The sequence below is a fragment of the Hyperolius riggenbachi genome, chromosome 2 (genome assembly GCF_040937935.1).
Source record: "Hyperolius riggenbachi isolate aHypRig1 chromosome 2, aHypRig1.pri, whole genome shotgun sequence".
Taxonomy (NCBI): domain Eukaryota; kingdom Metazoa; phylum Chordata; class Amphibia; order Anura; family Hyperoliidae; genus Hyperolius; species Hyperolius riggenbachi.
The window spans coordinates 330,892,201-330,912,935 of NC_090647.1; the positions used below are offsets into that span (position 1 = coordinate 330,892,201).

The window sequence follows — 20,735 nt, forward strand, 5'->3', positions numbered from 1 at the left end:
AACCTAAAGGTATTACATTTTTGATATCTACCTTGGTTTGTAATGTTTATATGATTGGGAGAGAAATGCAGAAATGTGATTATTTTTTCTTTCTAGAAATACATGCTTCATGGACTTCCTGGATTCAACATAGAAATGCCATCAGTTCTTTATCCAACTCCCCTACCTCAGTATGATGGAATATCGCCTACAAAACCAGAGCAAACTGAAGGGACACCTGCTCGACCTACATGGGTATAGAAATAATGAACTGTGTTTACTCAGAATGCACTTTCACTTGGACATCTGTTTCATAATGCTTCTGTATTTGCTTGGAGAAATATCAAGCTGTGACACCTTTCCAGAAAATAACAGGGGATCCCTTCCTCCCATTGTGTGAACTGTTTAGCCATATACACTACTAGATGAAATACGGTCAAGGCAGCGAAAATGACTGCTTGTGCAGAGAGTCTGGGACTCGATTCATTAAGCTGTGCTGCTAAAGCAGAGCAGCTTAAATGGAGCAGTGTGGGCTAAAATCTCATTGCGCACGCTGCGAGCAGTAGTGTTGTGTAGTGTGCACTGGTAACTAGCACTGTCACTGTCAAGTGACGGGCAACCTGAAGGGCCAATCAAAGTGCGGGGATCTCGTCCTAAAACAGTACAGGACCCTACGGGGCTCAGGGTGAGTTTTTAAAGGAGCGGGTGTTGTTTAAAAGCAGCGCGCGCTAGTTACCAGCGCACGCTGCGCAGCACTACTGCTCGTAGCATGCTCAATGAGATTTTAGCTTGCGCTGCTCCATTTACGCTGCGCTGCTTTAGCAGTGCTGATTAATGAATCAAGTCTCTGGTGTTCTATGCCTACGCCAGACATCAGCCTGGTGGATTATTTCAGCCAAGAACACTTTTCTCCTCACTCACTCCTTTCACCACCTGGCACAACTGCATCTGCTGCTACCACTGCTCTTTATGCTTACTATAGATTACTGCTGACTGCTACATGATCTGCTCTCTTGCTGGCTGTATTGCACCGCTCACGTGATGATCTGTATTGCACCGCTCACGTGATGATGTGTATTGCACCGCTCATGGGGGGTACCGTATTGCACTGCTTATAAGATGGACTGTATTGCACTGCTCATGGGGGGTACTGTATTGCACTGCTCATGGGGGGTACCGTATTGCACTGCTCATAAGATGGACTGTATCTGACTGTATCTGTATTGCACTGCTCATAAGATGGACTGTTTTGCACTGCTCATGGGTGGTACCGTATTGCACTGCCCATAAGATGGACTGTATTGCACTGCCCATGTGATAGTCTGTGTTGCACTGCTGTACAGCACTGCTCATGGGATGGACTGTATTGCACCACCATTAGTGTGGTGAACCGTATTGCACTGCTCATATGAAGGACTGTGTTGCACCGCTCCTGTGAGGGACTGTCTTGAACCGCTCATGTGACAGGCCGTACTGCACGGCGCACGTGATGACCTGTCTTTAACTGCACAAGACTGCTTTTAATTGCACTGTATGGTCCTGGACTGTCTCTGAGGAGGGCGACCCTTGGCAATGCCAGGCTCCTCTACCCCCCGTGGGCACCCGACTCCCGTCATCGGCCACGCCCCCCACACCACCACACGCACCAAGTACTCCAGGGAGCAACTTCTGCGGTGGGAACATCGCGGCCCACCACTCCCTGAGGCCAATCTGCTGCCAAACCGGGTCCAGAACTACATACAGCAAGTCCTGGACTCCGCTCCCTGGCCCGGTGCAGGCTGGCGGCGAAGGGGCTGTCGAGCTGGGGCCCGCGTGAGACTCAAGAAGAGGGGCTTGAGGTCAGCCATCCCCTCGGTGCTCCTGGCAAATGTCCGCTCTCTCCCTAACAAACTGGATGAACTACGTCTCCTCTGCGGCAGGTGGGAGCTCGGGAGGAACACCCCAGTACTGTGCTTTACGGAGACTTGGCTACATGAGGACATCCCGGAGAACGCCCTACATCTCCCTGGCTTCAGCCTCATACGGGGGGACCGCGGCCCTTCTCTCTCTGGGAAGAAAAGAGGTGGTGGCATCTGCTTCTACGTCAGCTCCTCATGGTGCCCCACCCCACCCCACCAGTACTTGACAGTATGTGCACCCCAGACCTAGAACTTCTCCTCGTGAACTGCAGGCCAGCATACTCACCAAGAGAGTTCTCCTCCTATGTCCTTGTCGGAGTGTACATTCCCCCTGATGCCGACGCCAAATCTGCCCTGAGTACCCTCAGCGACACCATCTCGCAGTGGGAAATATCCCTCCCACACTCACTGTTCATAGTCATGGGGGACTTCAATAGGGCAAACCTTCGACAAGAGCTGCCACGCTACCACCAGCATGTTGCCTGCCCAACCAGAGGCCCGAACACCCTCGATCATTGTTATACGCCACTGAAGAATGCCTATAAGGCTATCCCTGGGGCGGCACTTGGCTCCTCCGACCACTGCCTTGTTCATCTCATCCCCACCTACAGAAGGCTCCTGGGATCTGCAAAACCGGTCGTGAAGTCCTCCAAGGTATGGTCCAGCGAGGCCAAGCTCCACCTTCAAGCCTGCTTTGATTGCACAGACTGGGAATCCCTGGCAGCTCCTGACCTGGACGAGTGGGCGGACAACATTACCTCTTACATCAGCTTCTGTGAGGCCTCCTGCGTCCCAACCAACTCCTTCAAGGTCTACCCGAATAACAAACCGTGGTTCTCCAACAAGCTACGGCTACTGCGGAAACGCAAGGAGGCGGCTCACAAGGCAGGAAAGCAGGAGGAATTCAGGAAGGCGAGGAACGCTCTGAAGCGAGAGCTGAGAGCTGCAAAAGAGAAGTTTGCTGAGAGGATGAAGCAGAACCTGCGCTCAAACAACTCACGAGCTGTATGGCAAGGGCTTAAGGCTGCCACCAACTACAAGCCTCCCCCGCAACATGCTACACCCAGCCCTGAATTAGCTGAAGAACTAAGCAAATTCTACTGCAGGTTTGAAAGGCACCCCGAGTCTGAGGGGCACCCACCACCTCCCCAGCCCTCGCGCACAGTGACCCAAGTGAGGACTCTCTCTCTCTCTGGAAGTGAGGGAGGCAGACGTTCGGCACCTCCTGTCCACGCTAAATGCCAGGAAAGCCTCGGGACCCGACGGCGTGTCCCCAGCCTGCCTCAAAACCTGTTCGGAGCAACTTGCCCCCATCCTCTCTGCCATCTTCAGCAGGTCACTGACAGAGGGCAGAGTCCCTGCGTGCTTCAAGAGGTCCACCATCATTCCTGTTCCTAAGAAACAAGGCATCTCCGACCTCAACAACTACAGGCCTGTAGCCCTGACGTCCGTTATCATGAAGTCCCTAGAGAGAGTGGTCTTATCCACCCTCAAGCTATCCACCTTGCCCCTACTAGACCCACTCCAGTTCGCCTACAGGGCAAATAGGTCCACTGATGATGCTCTAAACATCTGTCTGGAATACATCTACAACCATCTAGACAGGAGGGATGCTTATGCCAGAGTACTGCTACTAGACTTCAGCTCGGCATTTAACACTATGCCCACGCACCCTCCAGAATGTCCTGGCCACACTGGGAGTCCACTCCACCCTGCGGCAAAGGATCACTGACTTTCTTTCTAACAGATCCCAAGTTGTCAGGCTGGGGGACATCTACTCACGAGTAGAGATAACAAACACAGGGGCACCCCAGGGCTGCGTCCTGTCCCCACTGCTCTTCTCCCTTTACACAAATGATTGCAGATCCACGGCAGACTCTGTCAAAGTCATAAAATTTGCGGATGACACCACCATTGTTGGCCTCGTCACCAAGGACAACATCCGGGATTACCAGCAACAGGTGGAAAGACTATGCCACTGGTGTAAAGAGAACAGCCTGGTGCTCAACACGGCCAAAACCGTTGAACTTATAATTGACTTTAGGAAGTCTGCACCTACCCCACCTCCCATCTACATCGATGGCACTGAGGTGGCCAGAGTGCCCTGCGCTCGCCTGCTGGGCACCACCATCTCCAGCGATCTCAGTTGGAGAGTCAATATCGTGTCAACCCAACGGAAAGCCCAGCAGAGACTCTTCTTCCTCCGCCAACTGCGGAAGTTCGGCATGGCTCAGGAGATTCTAACATGCTTTTACACTGCCACCATTGAATCGATCCTCTGCTCCGCCATCTTGGTGTGGTATGTGGGAGCCACCGCCAGTGACAGGCACAAATTACAGAGGATCATTAGGTCGGCAGAGAGGATCATTGGGAGACCTCTGCCCCCACTTGACCACCTGTATAACACGAGACTGCAAGCCAGGGCACTGAGGATTGCAAGTGACCTCTCTCACCCAGGCCACTGTTTTTTCACCCCACTTCCACTGGGTCGGAGACTTCGTGCCATCCCCACCAAGACCACCAGACACAAGAACTCTTTCTTCCCGATGGCCGTTAGCCTCCTGAACTTACTTAGCATTCTACCACCCCCTATCGGCGCCCTACCTCCTGCATAGGAGCGTCAGTCTTCAGCAGTGTGCATATCTAATTGCTGATTGTATATTCGTGTATGCCTATATTTGAGTATGAGATATTACTGTCATTCTAATGTTTTTCCTGCCTTTCTTTCTATTTACCGCTCCATTGTGCCAAACCCAATTCCGGGCCTGACCCAGTCATGCTTGGCGAAATAAAATTGATTCTGACATAGCAACAGTACACATCACTAGCCTGCAGGCTAAATACACATCTGTACTGTTTCAGCCTTGCAATTTTGCCCAAGGGATTGAGACCCAATCTGTTACAGGCAACATACCCCTCGTACATGTGTACGAGATTTTTGACTGACTGAAGTACAGATGTCAAACTAGTCTAGCTCGCACACAGAGATTACTCTATTAAGTTACTGTAATTATATATACAGTATGTATGTGTTTGTGTGTATCTGTGTTTTTCCCATATCACATCATGGTAGCTAAATCAGTAATGCATTATATAATTGCATTGTTATTCAAGTAATATTTGGGGTTGATTCAATTTACAGTATCTGTGATAATAACGCTTATCTTGTAGTAATGTATAAATCACGAAATCTGTAATTGCAGAGAACTACCAGAACATGTAAGAATAGGAGATGGGAGTCTAAACATGAATTTCCTTCATAGTTTAGACACCACTATGTAGCACAGTTATGAATCCATACAGGCAAGGCCTGAGAATTACATGCTGAATAGAGAAATAGCCTCTTTTGTAAGCTGCCAAACATATCGCATGCATGAATGAACTTTTTGGATGTACACTGTCCATGTAGCATATTACTAGGTTGGTGAAGTTTTTATAGGGTTCCCCTAAGGCAGTGGTTCCCAACCTTTTCCGGCCCGGGGAACACTGTCTGATCAAATTTTTCTCCGGGGAACGGCGCGGGGGGAAGGGGGGGGGGGGATGGGGGGGTTGGATGCGGCCCCCGGTTGTTTGCGCGACCTAGTCGACAGTGCCGTGCGCAGCAGGCTATGGGGGGGGGGGGGGGGGGCTGGGGTGCGGCTGCATAGCTAGCATAGTTGCCCCAGTGTAGGGAGTTTAGTTGCCTCAGTGTAGCTAGTATAGTGCCCTAGTATAGTGCCCCAGTATAGTGCCCCAGTATAGCCAGAATAGTGCCCCAGTATAGCCAGAATAGTGCCCCAGTATAGCTAGTATAGTGTCCCAGTATAGCTAGTATAGTGCCCCAGTATAGCCCCCCACTATAGCTAGTATAGTGCCCCAGTATAGCCCCCCAGTATAGCTAGTATAGTGCTCCAGTATAGCCAGTATAGTGCCCCAGTATAGTCCCCCAGTATAGCTAGTATAGTGCCCCAGTATAGCCAGTATAGTGCCCCAGTATAGCCAGAATAGTGCCCCAGTATAGCCAGAATAGTGCCCCAGAATAGTGCCCCAGTATAGCCAGTATAGTGCCCCAGTATAGCTAGTATAGTGCCCCAGTATAGCTAGTATAGTGCCCCAGTATAGCCAGAATAGTCCCCCAGTATAGTGCCCCAGTATAGCTAGTATAGTGCCCCAGAATAGTGCCCCAGTATAGCCAGTATAGTGCCCCAGTATAGTGCCCCAGTATAGCTAGTATAGTGCCCCAGAATAGTGCCCCAGTATAGCCAGTATAGTGCCCCAGTATAGCCAGAATAGTGCCCCAGTATAGCTAGTATAGCGCCCCAGTATAGTCAGTATAGTGCCCCAGGATAGCCAGTATAGTGCCCCCCGCCCGTCCCCGCCGCTGTTATTACCTCAACAGCTGCCGCTCCTCCCCTCTCCGGCGCGTGTATATTCAAGCAGCGTATCTCCGGCTGCTCTGTGTGATGCGGAAGGAAGCAGGGCAGCGACTTCCTGTAACGGCGATATGTATCGCCGTTACTATGGAAACCGAGCCCTGCCTCCTGCGCATCACACAGAGCAGTCGGAGATACGCTGCTAGACTAAACACATGCGCTGGAGAGGGGAGAGCGGCCGCTGCTAAGGTAATAGCAGCGGCGGCCGCGGGGACGTTCGGGAGGGGGATAAGAGGACGGCACACCAGGCAACGTTCCGCGGCACACTAGTGTGCCGCGGAACACTGGTTGAAAAACGCTGCCCTTAGGAATGTTTAATACATATATCAGTTAAAGGGATACTGTAGTGGGGTCGGGGGAAAATGAGTTGAACTTACCCGGGGCTTCTAACTGTCCCCCGCAGACGTCCTGTGCCCACGCAATCACTCACCGATGCTCTGGCCCCACCTCCGGTTCACTTCTGGAATTTCAGACTTTAAAGTCTGAAAACCACTGCGCCTGCGTTGTCGTGTCCTCAATCCCGCTGATGTCACCAGGAGCGTACTGCGCAGACACAGACCATACTGGGCCTGCGCAGTATACTCCTGGTGACATCAGCAGGCTCGAGGACACGGCAACACAGGCGCAGTGGTTTTCAGACTTTAAAGTCTGAAATTCCAGAAGTGAACCGGAGGCGGGGCCGGAGCATCGGTGAGTGGCTGCGCGGGCGCAGGATGTCTGTGGGGGACTATTAGAAGCCCCGGGTAACTTCAACTCATTTTCCCCCGACCCCCCTACAGTATCCCTTTAACTTGTGCCACACGAAAGTCACTAGAATGCAATCATGTTCTGTGGGATTGCTGCAGTGAGTCCAAAAAAGGGTTATTAGATACAAATCCTGCTGCGCTCTCCAAATTTACCTTCAATGCAAAATGAGACTCCACATAGGGTAATACCGTTCAAACTGCAATGTCCAAACTCAAGCAACACCAGTGTCTGTGATAAACCGCGTCACTCTCTGTGCAGAACACGATCCCCATTAAAGCCCGATGAAGGCTATACAGCTGAAAGCTTGCTTACTCTTATTCTTCTGAGTAAGCCAATAAATGGTATCATCCTGATTCAAATGTCTTGCTTTTACTGATTGCTAAAACGGTACAATACCCTATTGATCCCCAATATCTAAATGCTCACCAGATGTAAACCACCTCAGGTTCCAGGTGGGTCATACGTTTATGCTGAAGTCACTCTCTACAAATCCTGGACTCTTAAAAATAAAAATAAACTCCACATAGGGTAGTACTGCTACAGCAATTTAGGATCCAATAACCTTATTCCATGTGGGGTGCCACAACCTATGCAACACTACACCTCTCAGTGATCACACTGTAACTGCTCACCAGATGTTACCCACTTCTAGGTTGCAGGTGGAATATGCGCGTAGGGAACAGTCACAGGAATAAGTTGACACACGTCAGGCTCCTAGGTCTTAACTGGCTCTTTAAACCAACCAATGTGTTTTAATAAATAAAAACTGTGTAAAATTGTAAAAATAAATTGGACCCTGAACCATTATAGCTGCACTCAAAAAGAGAATTTTTTATTTCACTAATAAGCTACAAAGTGTGATTACCGGTAAATAGGGCAAAAAAAAACAAAAACAATGAAGGGTAAAATTCCATGTGCCTTAAAGTGGACCCAAATTAAAAATACAAGATTTCAGAAATAAAGCCTTTTTTTCAGCTGCATGATGACAAATATAAAATATTTTACATTTATTGGAGGAACCCCTCCCTTCCTTTCAAATTGCTGAGACAAAATCCAGCAAACTGGTGAAGTAGGTGGTGTCTGGCAATGGAGGAATTGCTAATGGCTACCCCCAGTATAACCCTAGTTATGAAAAGAGAAGGGTGAAAAGCATGCACTGAAATGCTCATGGGTTTGAAGGAGTGTTTATCTTTGTATGTGTCAGAGTGGTGCAACTAAATATTTTTAATTAAAAAAATGTTTGATTTGGGTCCGCTTTAAAATGAGCAATGAAGAAACGCCATACATCGCAGTCACACTTGCCCACAACATGAATCAAATAGTCCCTTCATAAGGAATAAAGTGCTGAGCTAGTGATCACTAGATTCAAAAATTTACTGGCCAGAAAAAAACACAAATAGTGCACTATTCAGTCCAGAGACTCAAAAACTTTTGAGAGACTAGGGTCCCGGTCAATGAAATGCAAATCCAAGCTGATGCACAATTATGCTAATTTCTTATGCAAATGTATGCAGCTTGAAAATGGACCAATCAAATCCTGCTAAGGTGGGATTTGATTGGTCCATTTCCCATCTGAATTAATGTGTTTAAGAAATTTGCATAAACTTGCATCAGCTCTGAATTATTTGTATTGCATTGGACATCCCTGTGATGACTGTATTAATGGCTTTAGACTCTGTTCCATAGGTGTCTAACTCCAGCCCTTGAAGCCTGGGATACTGAGCTGCAGAATCTTTTATCTCTGTTTCATGGGAGCTGCCATCCTGATTTTTATACATGACCTTGCCTGCAAAGCTGAGTTAAATCTGACAGTTGCAGAGGTTACTTATTATTTTGTGTGCTCCCTTGACAGAAGTTTTACACTTTAAATATTGTACATATCGTACTCTGGGCCCACTTTTCCCTGAGATGATTTATGGCTGAGTGGGACGGTTTTATAATCCATTGCTTTAAAAGAATTGTTATATATGATGCAGAACAAGAAGAAAAAGTCCAGGGCTAAGCAAAAGAAAGGAGGCCACCCAGAGAGCGAGAAGAAAGATGGAGTAGAAAGCGACTCTGGGGATGGACTCACTTCTGCTGTGGACAATCTGAAACTCAGTGCAGCAGATTCCGACCACAACCCCTTCTTAACACCCCAGAAGTCACCAATGAAAACTCCTGGAAAGGATCTGCCAGTCCCTCCCTCTTTGAGGTTTAAAAAACTGTATAGCAGTGACTCTGAATTTTCAGATGTGGAGGGTGGATTGCAGTGTAAAGTAAGGTCAGTATTGCTTGCCACTCTTTATTTCCCAACATGTTTTTTGCAAAAATGGGAATGCTTCATAGGGTAAACCATGGCATGTATGAAATAAATTGCAAAATGCTGACTGGATTAATCATGTTGTAGAACAAATCAATACGTTTATTACGGTAAACACTAAGCAGTGTCTTTTTGTATGTAACCCCACTTCCTCAGGTGTATGTGCCACAAGGCTGTAGGTAAGCATGTACAAGCAGCTCATGCTCACTTACCTATAACCTTGTGGCACCGAGAAACTGGGATTACGCTATAAGATTGGAAGGGGCTCCTTCCAAATTCAGTAATTACGCCCCCTTGATTACACAGAATCATAAATCCAACTTGCTTACAGCAGTTTCAGGGTATTTTTCTCACATCAGTGTATTTTATGGATTTCAGTGATCCTGTATTTGGTGAGCCATGTAGGAGTAATCATATAGGTTACCCAGTTAAAGGGAAGGTTCAAGCAAAATAAAAAAATGAGTTTCACTTACCTGGGGATTCTCCCAGCCCCATGCAGCCATCCTGTGCCCTCGTAGTCACTCACTGCTGCTCCAGTCCCCCGCTGGCAGCTTGGCGACCTCGGAGGTCGGCGGGACGCATTGCGTACATTTTTACGCATTCCCGCTAGTGCAGGAACATTAACACATGCATTTTTACGCGTTACTGGTTCAATGCGTAAATTTTTACGCAATGAACCAGTAATGCGTAAAAATGTATGTGTTAATGTTCCTGCACTAGCGGGAATGCGTAAAAATGTACGCAATGCGTCCCGCCGACCTCCGAGGTCGCCAAGCTGCCAACGGGGGACTGGAGCAGCAGTGAGTGACCACGAGGGCACAGGATGGCTGCATGGGGCTGGGAGAAGCCCCAGGTAAGTGAAACTCATTTTTTTATTTTGCTTGGACATTTCCTTTAAAGTAGGATTGTACTCCCAAAATTAAAACTTCGGTAACTACTCTTAGATATGTAAAAGAACATATGAAAGCATTCCCTGTGTGTAAAAACATTTACTTTCACTGCAGAGAGTTAGTACAGGTTTGCTTATCTGTGGTTCTTTAGCAAATGTAATTGTTGCTGGCCAGGAGACATTCTCTGCCTGTGTCTTCATTCTGCTTGCTCCCGCTGCTAAATAGACACATCGCCTTGGCAACTGCTAAGTCACTTCAGCAGAAAAGTGGGGGGCAGAGTGAAGATACACACAGAGAGATTCTTGATTATTACATTTGCCGATTAGCCAGATATAAACAAGCTTCTACTGCTCTTTGCAGTGAAAATAATCTTTTTACACAACGTAAATGCTTTAGATGATAGCTTTTTGAAAGCCATCTCCAAATCCTTGAAAATGATCGTCTTATAATTGCCAATCTATTTACTGTACTTACAAACATTTGCATTTGAAGGAAGAATGAATCAGACTATAGGCAGTGCATTAAATAGTTGGTACACTTTTTCTATTTTTTTTAGATCACTTGCATTGCTAAGGGATTGCCCACAATTATGTCTTGCTTCAACTTGAAATACAGTATGTATTTTCATATTATCACAGGTCTTTTCAAGTTAAAGTTCGACAAGGAGCAATATCCTGTTTTCTCTCTACAATAAAGTCCATGGAAAAGAAGGTTCTTTACGGCTATTGGTCAGCCTTTGTTCCAGACATACCTGGCATAGGAAGTCCGCAGTCTTTGTCTCTCATGACAGTTGTTCTTAAAGACTTTTCTCCAAAGGTATGTTTTTTGTTTTGATATACAGAATTAATGCTATAAAACTCCTAAGAGCAATGGTCTATCATCAATACACAATCGCCCATCAGATCTCAGCGTTCTGTAATCTAGTGCCTGTTACTGCAGTCAATGTGCAGTGCTTTTGCTGGGTTACTACCAGATGAATTGCACTCTTTTTCACCTCCATTGATCTCACTGACAAATAGATACATGTGAGCGTCTTGCCATAACAATATAAGGTTGGGCCTTCCTGATTTTCATACAGATCTGGGCATATTTAAAGGACTCCTAAAGTATACTTTGCCTAGTTTGTCACTGCTCAACGTTTGAATTTTGTTGAGTTTTCAGCAGAAACCTGACAGAGTATTGATCAAAATGCCACCACTGCTAGGTTTGTACTGCTCGATGAAGTACAGAACTTTCCAGCCAGCATTTAAACGTCGCTCACCCCACCTTCCTACCATGCTTCAGTGGCCACTTGAAGTAAAGAATGTCTTTCCTGCTTGAGTTCTGATAGATAATTTCATGAGCAATTGATCAAGAAAGGTCTTGTTTTTAGTAGATTTTGTTTCATTTTAATGTTTTTACATACGTGAACATCTAATTCATAAACAGAATAAAGCTGCATACACAATTTAAAAAAAAATAAATAGAATAATATTACTCACTGAGGTGGTAAATCCTATATTGTTCTGCTGAGGCTGTACTTGGATGCTGCTTGCGTGTCCTCCACATGCACTTTCCACAAAATATACCATGCTACTCAGTAGAGACTTCAGCGGCATTTCTATATAAATGTGGCTAAACCATCACCCAAAGCTATGAAGAAAGATTGTTTCTGGGACATTTATCCTCGGTGTGTAGATAGCCTAAAGAGGAACTCCTGTGAAAATAATGTAATTTAAAAAGTGCTTAATTTTTACAATAATTATGTATAAATGATTTAGCCAGTGTTTGCTCATTGTAAAATCTTTCCTCTCCCTGATTTACATTCAGACATTTATCACATGGTGACATTTTTACTGCTGGCAGGTGATGTCACTGGAAGGAGATGCTGCTTTTTTTTTTTTCAGTTGGAACCAGCTGTTATTTCCCACAATGCAACAAGGCTTCCACGGTGTGATGTCAGCACCTCAGTACTGTGAGGCTCTGACATAACGCTGTGGGAGGGGTTTCACCACAAAATCAGCCATACAGGGCCTCTTGATGATCCGTTTGAGAAAAGGAATAGATTTCACATAGGAAAGGGGGTATCAGCTAACGATTGGGATGACGTTTAATTCTTGGTTACGGCTTCTCTTTGAAATTACACTTTTTATAATTTCCACAGGGTATGTCAACTTGAAGAAAATATGATCGTTTATAATTACTGTAATGTCCTCTTCCACCATTAATGGCTGAAATACCGCTGCCAGCAGAGAGGAGGATTGTGCTTGAGCTAAACCATGAGGAGTGAGAGAGAAATATAAAAAATGTATATAAAGGTTATACTCTCCTCCTCCGAGAGTGTCTTTCTGGTCCTCTACGGCTGCTCTTCATTGATCCGGACACCTCTTCTCCATGATTGCTACTAGGGATGGTCAATGAGTTGTAAATAATTTTGAGTTGATGCATGATTATGCAAATCATGTATGCAAATGGATGTAGCTTGACAATGGTCCAATTGAATTTTACCTCAGCAGGATTTGATTGGCTCATTTTCAAGCTATATGAATTTGCATACAAAATTTGCATACTGTATCAACTTAATTATTTGCATCTTATTGACCATCCCGTCTATTGCAAGACACCCTGCACTCGCACTATGGGATGGTAATAGGAGCTGCACTGATTGACATACTGACTACCCAGTTGCCAATGCTGTGGCAGAGTTGGATGGCTTCAAATACTATGAGAAGAGGATTGTCAATTTTTCACTTATTTCCTCCCTTGCATTACACTCACCACTGCACACTCCTTATTAGGAGGGGGAAGACACAGGGGCCTGAAGGGAGCTGCACTGTCTGCATTTTGGTGAAGGGGGGGGGGGGGGAATGCAGGGACTTGGAGTCTTGGACTTGGAGGGATGGTGCACAGTCTGCATTTGGGAGGGAAGGGGGAGATGCAGACACACCGAGTGGGCTGGACTGTACCTATTAGTGGCCATTTCTTCCGCATCCGTGTTTATCTCTTTTTGTGCTTTGTTCATTTCAGACTCGTGCTTGCGCCCTGCAAGTCCTGTCAGCAATATTGGATGGATCAAAACAGTTCCTTTCCGTTGCAGATGATGCAAATGAACACAAGCAAGCTTTTACTCCATTTTCTGTCACACTTGCTTCAAGTCTACGGGAGTTGCACAGATGTCTTCTTCTAGCAATGGTTGCAGAGTCTTCAGCACAAACACTAACACAGATTATCAAGGTTTGCATTTAATATTCATACAGAGTTAGACTGTCAGGTAAAATGCTCACTAGTTAATCTATGTCATTGAGAGTATAAATTAATTGTTTGAGTGCAAGGTCATCAGGCTTTTATTACTGAGCAAAGTACTATGGTGCAATAGATATAACATAGTTACCATCTGAACTTGACATGCATTGTAGTTAGACAATGCCAACTGAGAACAGTTGATTGACCAATGTTGTACTTGACGTGTGTTAAACAAAAGTAAATTACCGAAAAAATAACTACCATAGTTCCCCTAAATATACTTGCACGCATTTTAGGATTACATGGTATATGTTCCAGTGCATAATTGAAAGTTTGTACCAAAAAGCTAAGCAAATCAAAACCTAATCAACTGTGTACCCCCAGCCCTCCGTGGTCTGTCAGGTCCCTCAGTGTCCTCCAGATCCCTTCCGTTGCTCTGCTGTCAGCCAAGTCCGCAAACTGCGCATGCGTTGTCCTGGCCACGCACCAGCTTTGTATGCCCTCCCGTAATTAAAGGGGCATTACAGCGAAAAACTGTAAAATTTAAAATATGTGCAAACCTATACAAATAAGTACATTTTTTTTCAGAGTAAAATGAGCCATAAATTACTTTTCTCCTATAATGCTGTCCCTTACAGTAGGTAGTAGAAATCTGACAGAAGTGACAGGTTTTGGACCAGTTCATCTCTTCATAAGGGATTCTCAGCAAGGCTTTTATTCTTTATAAAGATATTCCCTAAAAAGGATTTAAACAATGATGCTGGCCAGCTTCCCTGCTCGCTACACAGTTTTTTGGCAGTTGGACAGAGGAACTGCCATTCACTAAGTGCTTTTGAAAATAAATATATCCCTTAGAATTCCTTATAAAGAGATGGACTAGTCCAAAACCTGTCACGTCTGTCGGATTTCTACTACCTACTGTAAGTGACAGCAGCATAGGAGAAAAGTAATTTATGGCTCATTTTACGCTGGAAAAAATGTACTTCTTATTTGTATATGTTTGCGCATATTTTACAATTTACAGTTTTTCGTTGTAGTGCCCCTTTAAGTAGTGTTCTGCACATGCGTAATTCGTATTACGCGTCCATCGGAAAGGCACTTGGCTGAGACAGCATCTGCGCAGTAGCTCACAACTAATAGTCGCTGACTTTAAAGCGGAGCTGAATAAAAAAAAAAGTGTTTCTCTTACCTGGGGCTTCTGCCAGCCCCTTGCAGCCTTCCTGTCCCACGTCAGTCCTCCACGATCCTCCGTTCTCCCGCTGTCAGCTACTTTCGTTACCGTCGATTTATAAGTCGACGCCAGCTGCGCCTGCATGCCCCAAGCCACACGTATATTTTTCTTCATGTTCCTGCCCGCAACAGCGTTCTGCTATTAGCACAGGATGCTATTGCGGGTGGGAACGGGAAGAAAGATAGGTGTGGTTCGGGACACGCAGGCACAGTTGCTGCGTCGACGGTAACAAAACTAGGTATGGTGGCAGGAGAACGCAGGATCGCGGGACAGGAAGGCTGCAGGGGGCTTGCAGAAGGCCCAGGTAAGTAAAACACTTTGGGGTTTTTTGTGTGTGTTTTTTTTAGTATTCAGTTCCGTTTTTAATTTGGCTGACGAGTGCAATGGAGGGAACGCAGAGGACACAGAGATACCTGACAAACTACGGGGGCTGGAAGAACTCACAGGTAAGTAAAAGTCGTCTTTCCCAACCCGTCTCGTGTACACTTTTTAATAGGTCAAAGCAGTTTTGGTGGCACTAGCCGGGCCTACACAATATTATGCAGGTCAATGTTATGTTTTTTTATGTGTGTTTCTATTGTTAAATTTAGTAAAAACAATAAAGACAATAAAGAAAAATGAATATTCTAAGGAACACGTCAACAACCATATTTTTTGGGTGGAGAGATGTTTATCATATAGGTTTATATGTTGGTATATGGTACTTTTAACTATTACATTGGGTGCATAAAATCTTTTGTTTCTCTGTGACTGTATTTCAGTGCCTTGCAAACTTGGTTTCAAATGCCCCTTATCACCGGTTAAAACCTGGCCTTCTCACAAGAGTTTGGAACCATATTAAACCATACATCCGGAATAAAGGTTGGCAAATGTTTCATTTTAGACAGGCTGCTGCATTCTCATTTTAGTTACTCAATCTATTTGTAAAGCATAATAAGATGTTACAGAATACAGTTGAGCAGTATTTCCCCTCCTCTGAATGGTCGACTGCTCTCCGCTCAGTACAGCATCCTATTAAGAAGCCAACCCTTATAACTGCCTCCAGATTAGAAATACCAGAGAATGAGTCATCCGCTAGTCAGCAGATACAGTTTGTTTTCCGTGGAATTTGCAATCAGTAAGGTTGGTCAATGAGATGCAAATGGTTCCAAGTTTCTGAAGGATTAAGCAAATCTGGATGTAAATCTAAGCAGTTTCAAAATAGACCAATCGAATGCCACGAGGTGGAATTCGATTAGAATTTTTTTCATGGCCTTGACCATCCCTAGTGATATATTGTTTTCATTCTGCTTTTAGCATTTAGAAAGTCATCTTACTTACTTGGCAACACACCTGAAATTCTACTGGATGTATGAAATCACAATATTTTAGTATACCAAACAGCTAAAAACCTGGGCTTCTTTCTGCTATTCTTTATAGTAATTTCTTCATATCAGCTGATGGAATATAATGTGTTCTGTAAACATTCTAAGTTGTACAGTTTTCATTCAGCACTGCAGTTCTATTAATCAGAACACACATGAGCATGGACAGTTCAAATCATCTATCTTATATGTACTGTAATTTAATAAATTCAACTTGATAAAAATGCCTAATGTTAAGAACATTTTGTGTTTGTTTTTTGTTGTTGTTTTTTTTTTCAGTGAATAGGTCTATTATGTGTTGTTTTTTTTTACCAGTGGTAGTCTGGCATGCTTTTTCATCATTAATTTTGTGTTGTAGATGTGAATGTTCGCGTGTCAAGTCTTACATTGTTGGGTGCTATTGTTTCTGCTGAAGTACCACTACCTGAGGTGCAGGCACTTCTGCAACAGCCAGTTGTTTCATTGTTACCAAGCAATGGTTCTGCCACGATTACACAGCTCAGTGATCCTGACTGGTGGAGAAAGAACACCTTTGTGTACCCTGAAGTCCATCCCCAGCTGCCAAAGACTGAGCCTTGCTGGCTAGCACGATTGTGCATTTCACTAGTGGTCAGTCCTCGGGAAGACTCCTACTCTGACAGTGATGTCAGCTCTTCTACTCTCCAGTATGAGCCCTCTCCTGTCCGCTTAGAAGGTCTGCAGGTATGAATATCAGTGGAAAGGTGAAATAGTCCTCTAAGTATTAATAGAGGTGATTACAGCAAGTAAATTGCTGCACTTCTAATAAATGTATTTACTTTTTTACATCTGCATGTTTTGGTATGAATAGATAAGGCGGTTTCTGTTCTGTTAAAATGCAAATAAGAATTAACATACATCAGAGGTAGGGCCATATTGTATAACACCAAACAGTGATAAATTCTGCATCCTCCTAGCTCTGATCATATGATTAGTAACTAAGTGGAACAGGTTGCTAATTCCATTAGATTTTTTATCTTTGTGTTTTTGTGTTTTGTTTTGTTTTTTATTTTGGGTTGCCTGGGAATAGAGAGAGAAGAAATTGTTTTACTTTCAAAGCCCATATCCACAAAATAGACTGAATCATTCTGAAGGGTTTTTGATAGATCAGAATTTTCCGCCATGTCCTATCAAACATTTTTTTTAATGTTTTTCTATAATCTTGGGATAAAAATCTACCAATCAAAAGAAAAGTTTTGATTCAAAATTGTCTGTGCAATTGATCATTTTTTCAACTATACCTAGAAGTCAAATTTATTTGGCTCTATCATGCAGCCACATTAAAGTGTACATGAGGCAGATTGAAACAAAAATGCATGCTTACCTACAAAAAAAGGAAAGCCACTGGATCCTCCAGAGGCTTCCCATGTCCTCTTTGCCCTCACCTTTGTCAGGCACAGACCCCCAGAACATGTCCGACAAGAGCTTGTCAGATATGTCATGGTCATGTACTAGCGTGGCTGTTCTCGCACGGGGTCTGCTCTTCCCCACTTGTGCACGAAAAGCAGTGTCATCACGAACTACCAGAGGTTCCTGGGCAGTGCCAGTGGTCTGGAACGGGACATTGGAAACCTTTGAAAGATCCAGAGACTTCCCTCTTTGTAGGGTAGTATATTTTTTGTTAGCATGCACTTTGGGTTCTCTTTACTGTAGACCCTTACAAACTCTTAAGTTCCCATGAAGCTCCAGTGATTATGCCACATGGGGGTTGAAGGAAGACTGGTGTCATAGTAGAAGCATTGCAGTGTCCTCTGGAATGGGTTATGGCATGCTCACTCACTACCTTCACTACCATTGGATGGGAATATAGCGGTTACCATCTATATCATGATTCCATTTCAGTTAATGATGTGGCGTGTTACTACTTCATAGGGACAGCTAGGGTATGGCACTGTGGGTCTCTGTGCCAGGGTTTGTGTTGGGGTAAAGGCTGCATGCCTCTCCACCTTTCTGCTGGCGACAAGTGGTGTCAGAGGGAAATTATCTGACCCTTGAAGTTGAGAACCCCTATAAGTAGGTATGAGAAGGTATGATAGCACTTAGTGGTCTGACAGGGCAGGAGGTAGCACAAGTTTAATTATGAATAAATGTTACCTTTTATCACGACTAAAAGCATTATGTAGTAGAAAAGGCTAATGTATAGATAACTATCAAAACGTTCTGTATTTTTCAGGTGCTGGCTCGCCTGGTAAAAGGATATTTCAGTATGTCACAGAGCTATCTCATGGAACTGGGAGAAGTAGCCTGCAAGTGTATGCAGGAAGCGGATGCGTCTATTCAACTGCACGGCGCTAAGGTACACCTGAACACACACACAGTAGGCCTTATTTGTGGTGAGGGTATGACATCAGTTCACCTGTGAACCAGCTGAGGTAGATAGAATATTGGTAAATTGTCTGGGTTTTTGGCACCACTCCTCTCTGATTGCTTGTTCCTCAGTGATCCATCTTTCAATCCTACACACGCACACACCCTTTCTAATGCGCCATCCCACACCATCCTTTCCCATGTGTAGATCTTCCTGACTTATCCCTAGTTTTCTGATTATTAAATCTAACCATCCTAAAATAGCTTTTAACCCTCTAAACACTTATGCTGACCTTGACTCTCCTTCTATCATCTGCAATATTTGGGTCATTTGAGTGCTCAGTTATTTTATAGCACAGTGCTAGATATCAGCTATAGCATATAGCCAAGCTTTCAAGCTTTGCATGCATTCACTGTATACTGTTAGACTTTACTGACACTATATCTAGTTGTGTTTTGCGTGTTGTGTCTTTTAAAACACTTAAGAACTTTTCCTTTTGGTTGAAATACTTTTTCCCATTACATTGTCTTTAAGCTTTTGGAAGAGCTGGGAACTAGTATAGTCCAGCAGCAGAAAGCGGATTCATTAGTGCTTGTTGAGGAAAGAGTGTCTCTTAGTCAGGTAAGTCATCCATTACATCACAGTGTTCAGCATCAGTACCTTGTGTAAAGATCCAAAAGTGTACGATATACAATATGTATCAATGGAACTCATGATTGTCTGTTTTATAATCTGTACAGCATCATAAAATATATAAGTAATAATAAAAAGCATCGATTAGCTTTTCTTTCATCAGAGGTTGTATTAGGGCCCATTTCCACTAGATGTGTTGCTATGCAGAAATCGTTCCGCATCGCTACGCAAGAAAACTGCAACCAATTCACGTCAATGGAGTAGTTTCCTTTGAGGTGAATTTACCTACGTGATCCGTTGCGATGCGACACGGGGTAAATTATGGATAGCATGCTGCAGTTTTCCGCAGCACACATCCAATTCCCCATAGCCGCTGTCAGGAAGCCACATGACGCCGCATCCGGTTATACGGAAGACAACCGGAAGTACTTGCGGAGGGATGCGAGGCGATGCGGCGATTGCCTTGCATCCTGAATGCTAGTGGAAACAGGACCTTAGTGGTAAGATGCCACAGTATTTCACAAACAATTGCAGTTTATTTAACAAATCAAATATAGTTTCCCCAGCCTTGTGCATTTGTGGACTGGTGGGAACCAGGAAGAGGAGGAGACGCACTGGGAGCAGGATTAGTACTTGCAACATAGAATAGGGAGCTCAACCTGCTGTAGGAACGATGGGGATCGCTGTAAGTGGCATTGAGAAAAAGTCAGATGGGTGCTTTGAGCATAGCAGTTGGTTTGAGCTGTGGGTGAAAGTGTAATGCTAGGTACAAACAATGCAATTTTCTGACAGATTTTCTGTCCGAGATTTCCTACATGTCTGATCTGATTTCTGATCAATTTTCCAACCGATTTCCGTCCACTTCTATGGAAAAGTGATCAGAAATCAGATCGGACCTATTGGAAATAAATCAATCTGTCAGAAAATTGCATTGTGTGTACCTAGTATAAAACAATAACCTTTTAGGCAGCCATAGAGAGAAGGGTTGGCGCCAGATAGAGCTGTGGGTGGAGAGTACACTTAAAGTGCGACTAAATGTTCAAAATGAAAATGAAAGCCCTAGTTGGCCCTCCTAGATATTTGTTAGTAAATGTGAATAGGTGTCTTGGTGAGCCACCAACAGAATGCTTCAGAATCTTTGTAAATGCTTTAAAGGGAGCCTTAAGTGAAAGGTATATGGAAGGGGACATATATATTTCATTTTAAACAATACACATTGCCTGGCTGTCCTGCTGATCCTCTGCCTCAGACCCTGGACTAGCATGTAGATCAGGTGTTTCTGACAAAAGATCAGCTGCATGCTTGTTTCAGGTGTGTGAATCGGACGCTATTAATGCCAGAACGATCAGTAGGATAGCCAGGAAACTGGTATTGTTTAAAAGGAAATAAATATGGCAGCCTCCATATACCTTTCAATTCAGTTTTCCTTGAAGAACACATGAAAAGGAGTTTGCATGATTGTTGCTAATAAGCTGAATTTTTCTTGTTTTGGGCGTGAATGAGAGTTAAAGCAGAACTCTAGGTCCATATAGAAAAAAATGTAAATGAATCTTATTGAGTATATACTCAATAAGAAATAATGAAATCATTCTTTTATGCAGAAATTATAAATACCCTGCAGGCAACAGTCCTAGTACCTGTGTGTGTACAAGGATTTAGAGTCAAAGTAGCTGTGACTAGCCTTACTAGGCTGCTTTGTGAACCAATCAGTCTCCTCCACATTGCACAGTG

The 20,735-nt window shown here is 44.4% G+C and overlaps 1 protein-coding gene across 1 annotated transcript in view; it reads left to right on the plus strand.

Moving 5' to 3' along the window:
• Positions 1-20,735, plus strand: part of HEATR6 (HEAT repeat containing 6) — a 50,555-nt gene that overhangs the window by 16,312 nt on the left and 13,508 nt on the right. Inside the window, exons 7-14 of the mRNA XM_068269349.1 lie at positions 97-234; positions 9,013-9,299; positions 10,867-11,044; positions 13,235-13,441; positions 15,443-15,542; positions 16,404-16,747; positions 18,237-18,359; positions 18,906-18,992. Coding sequence (XP_068125450.1) covers positions 97-234; positions 9,013-9,299; positions 10,867-11,044; positions 13,235-13,441; positions 15,443-15,542; positions 16,404-16,747; positions 18,237-18,359; positions 18,906-18,992 — 1,464 coding nt within the window. The remainder of the gene's footprint in view (positions 1-96; positions 235-9,012; positions 9,300-10,866; positions 11,045-13,234; positions 13,442-15,442; positions 15,543-16,403; positions 16,748-18,236; positions 18,360-18,905; positions 18,993-20,735) is intronic.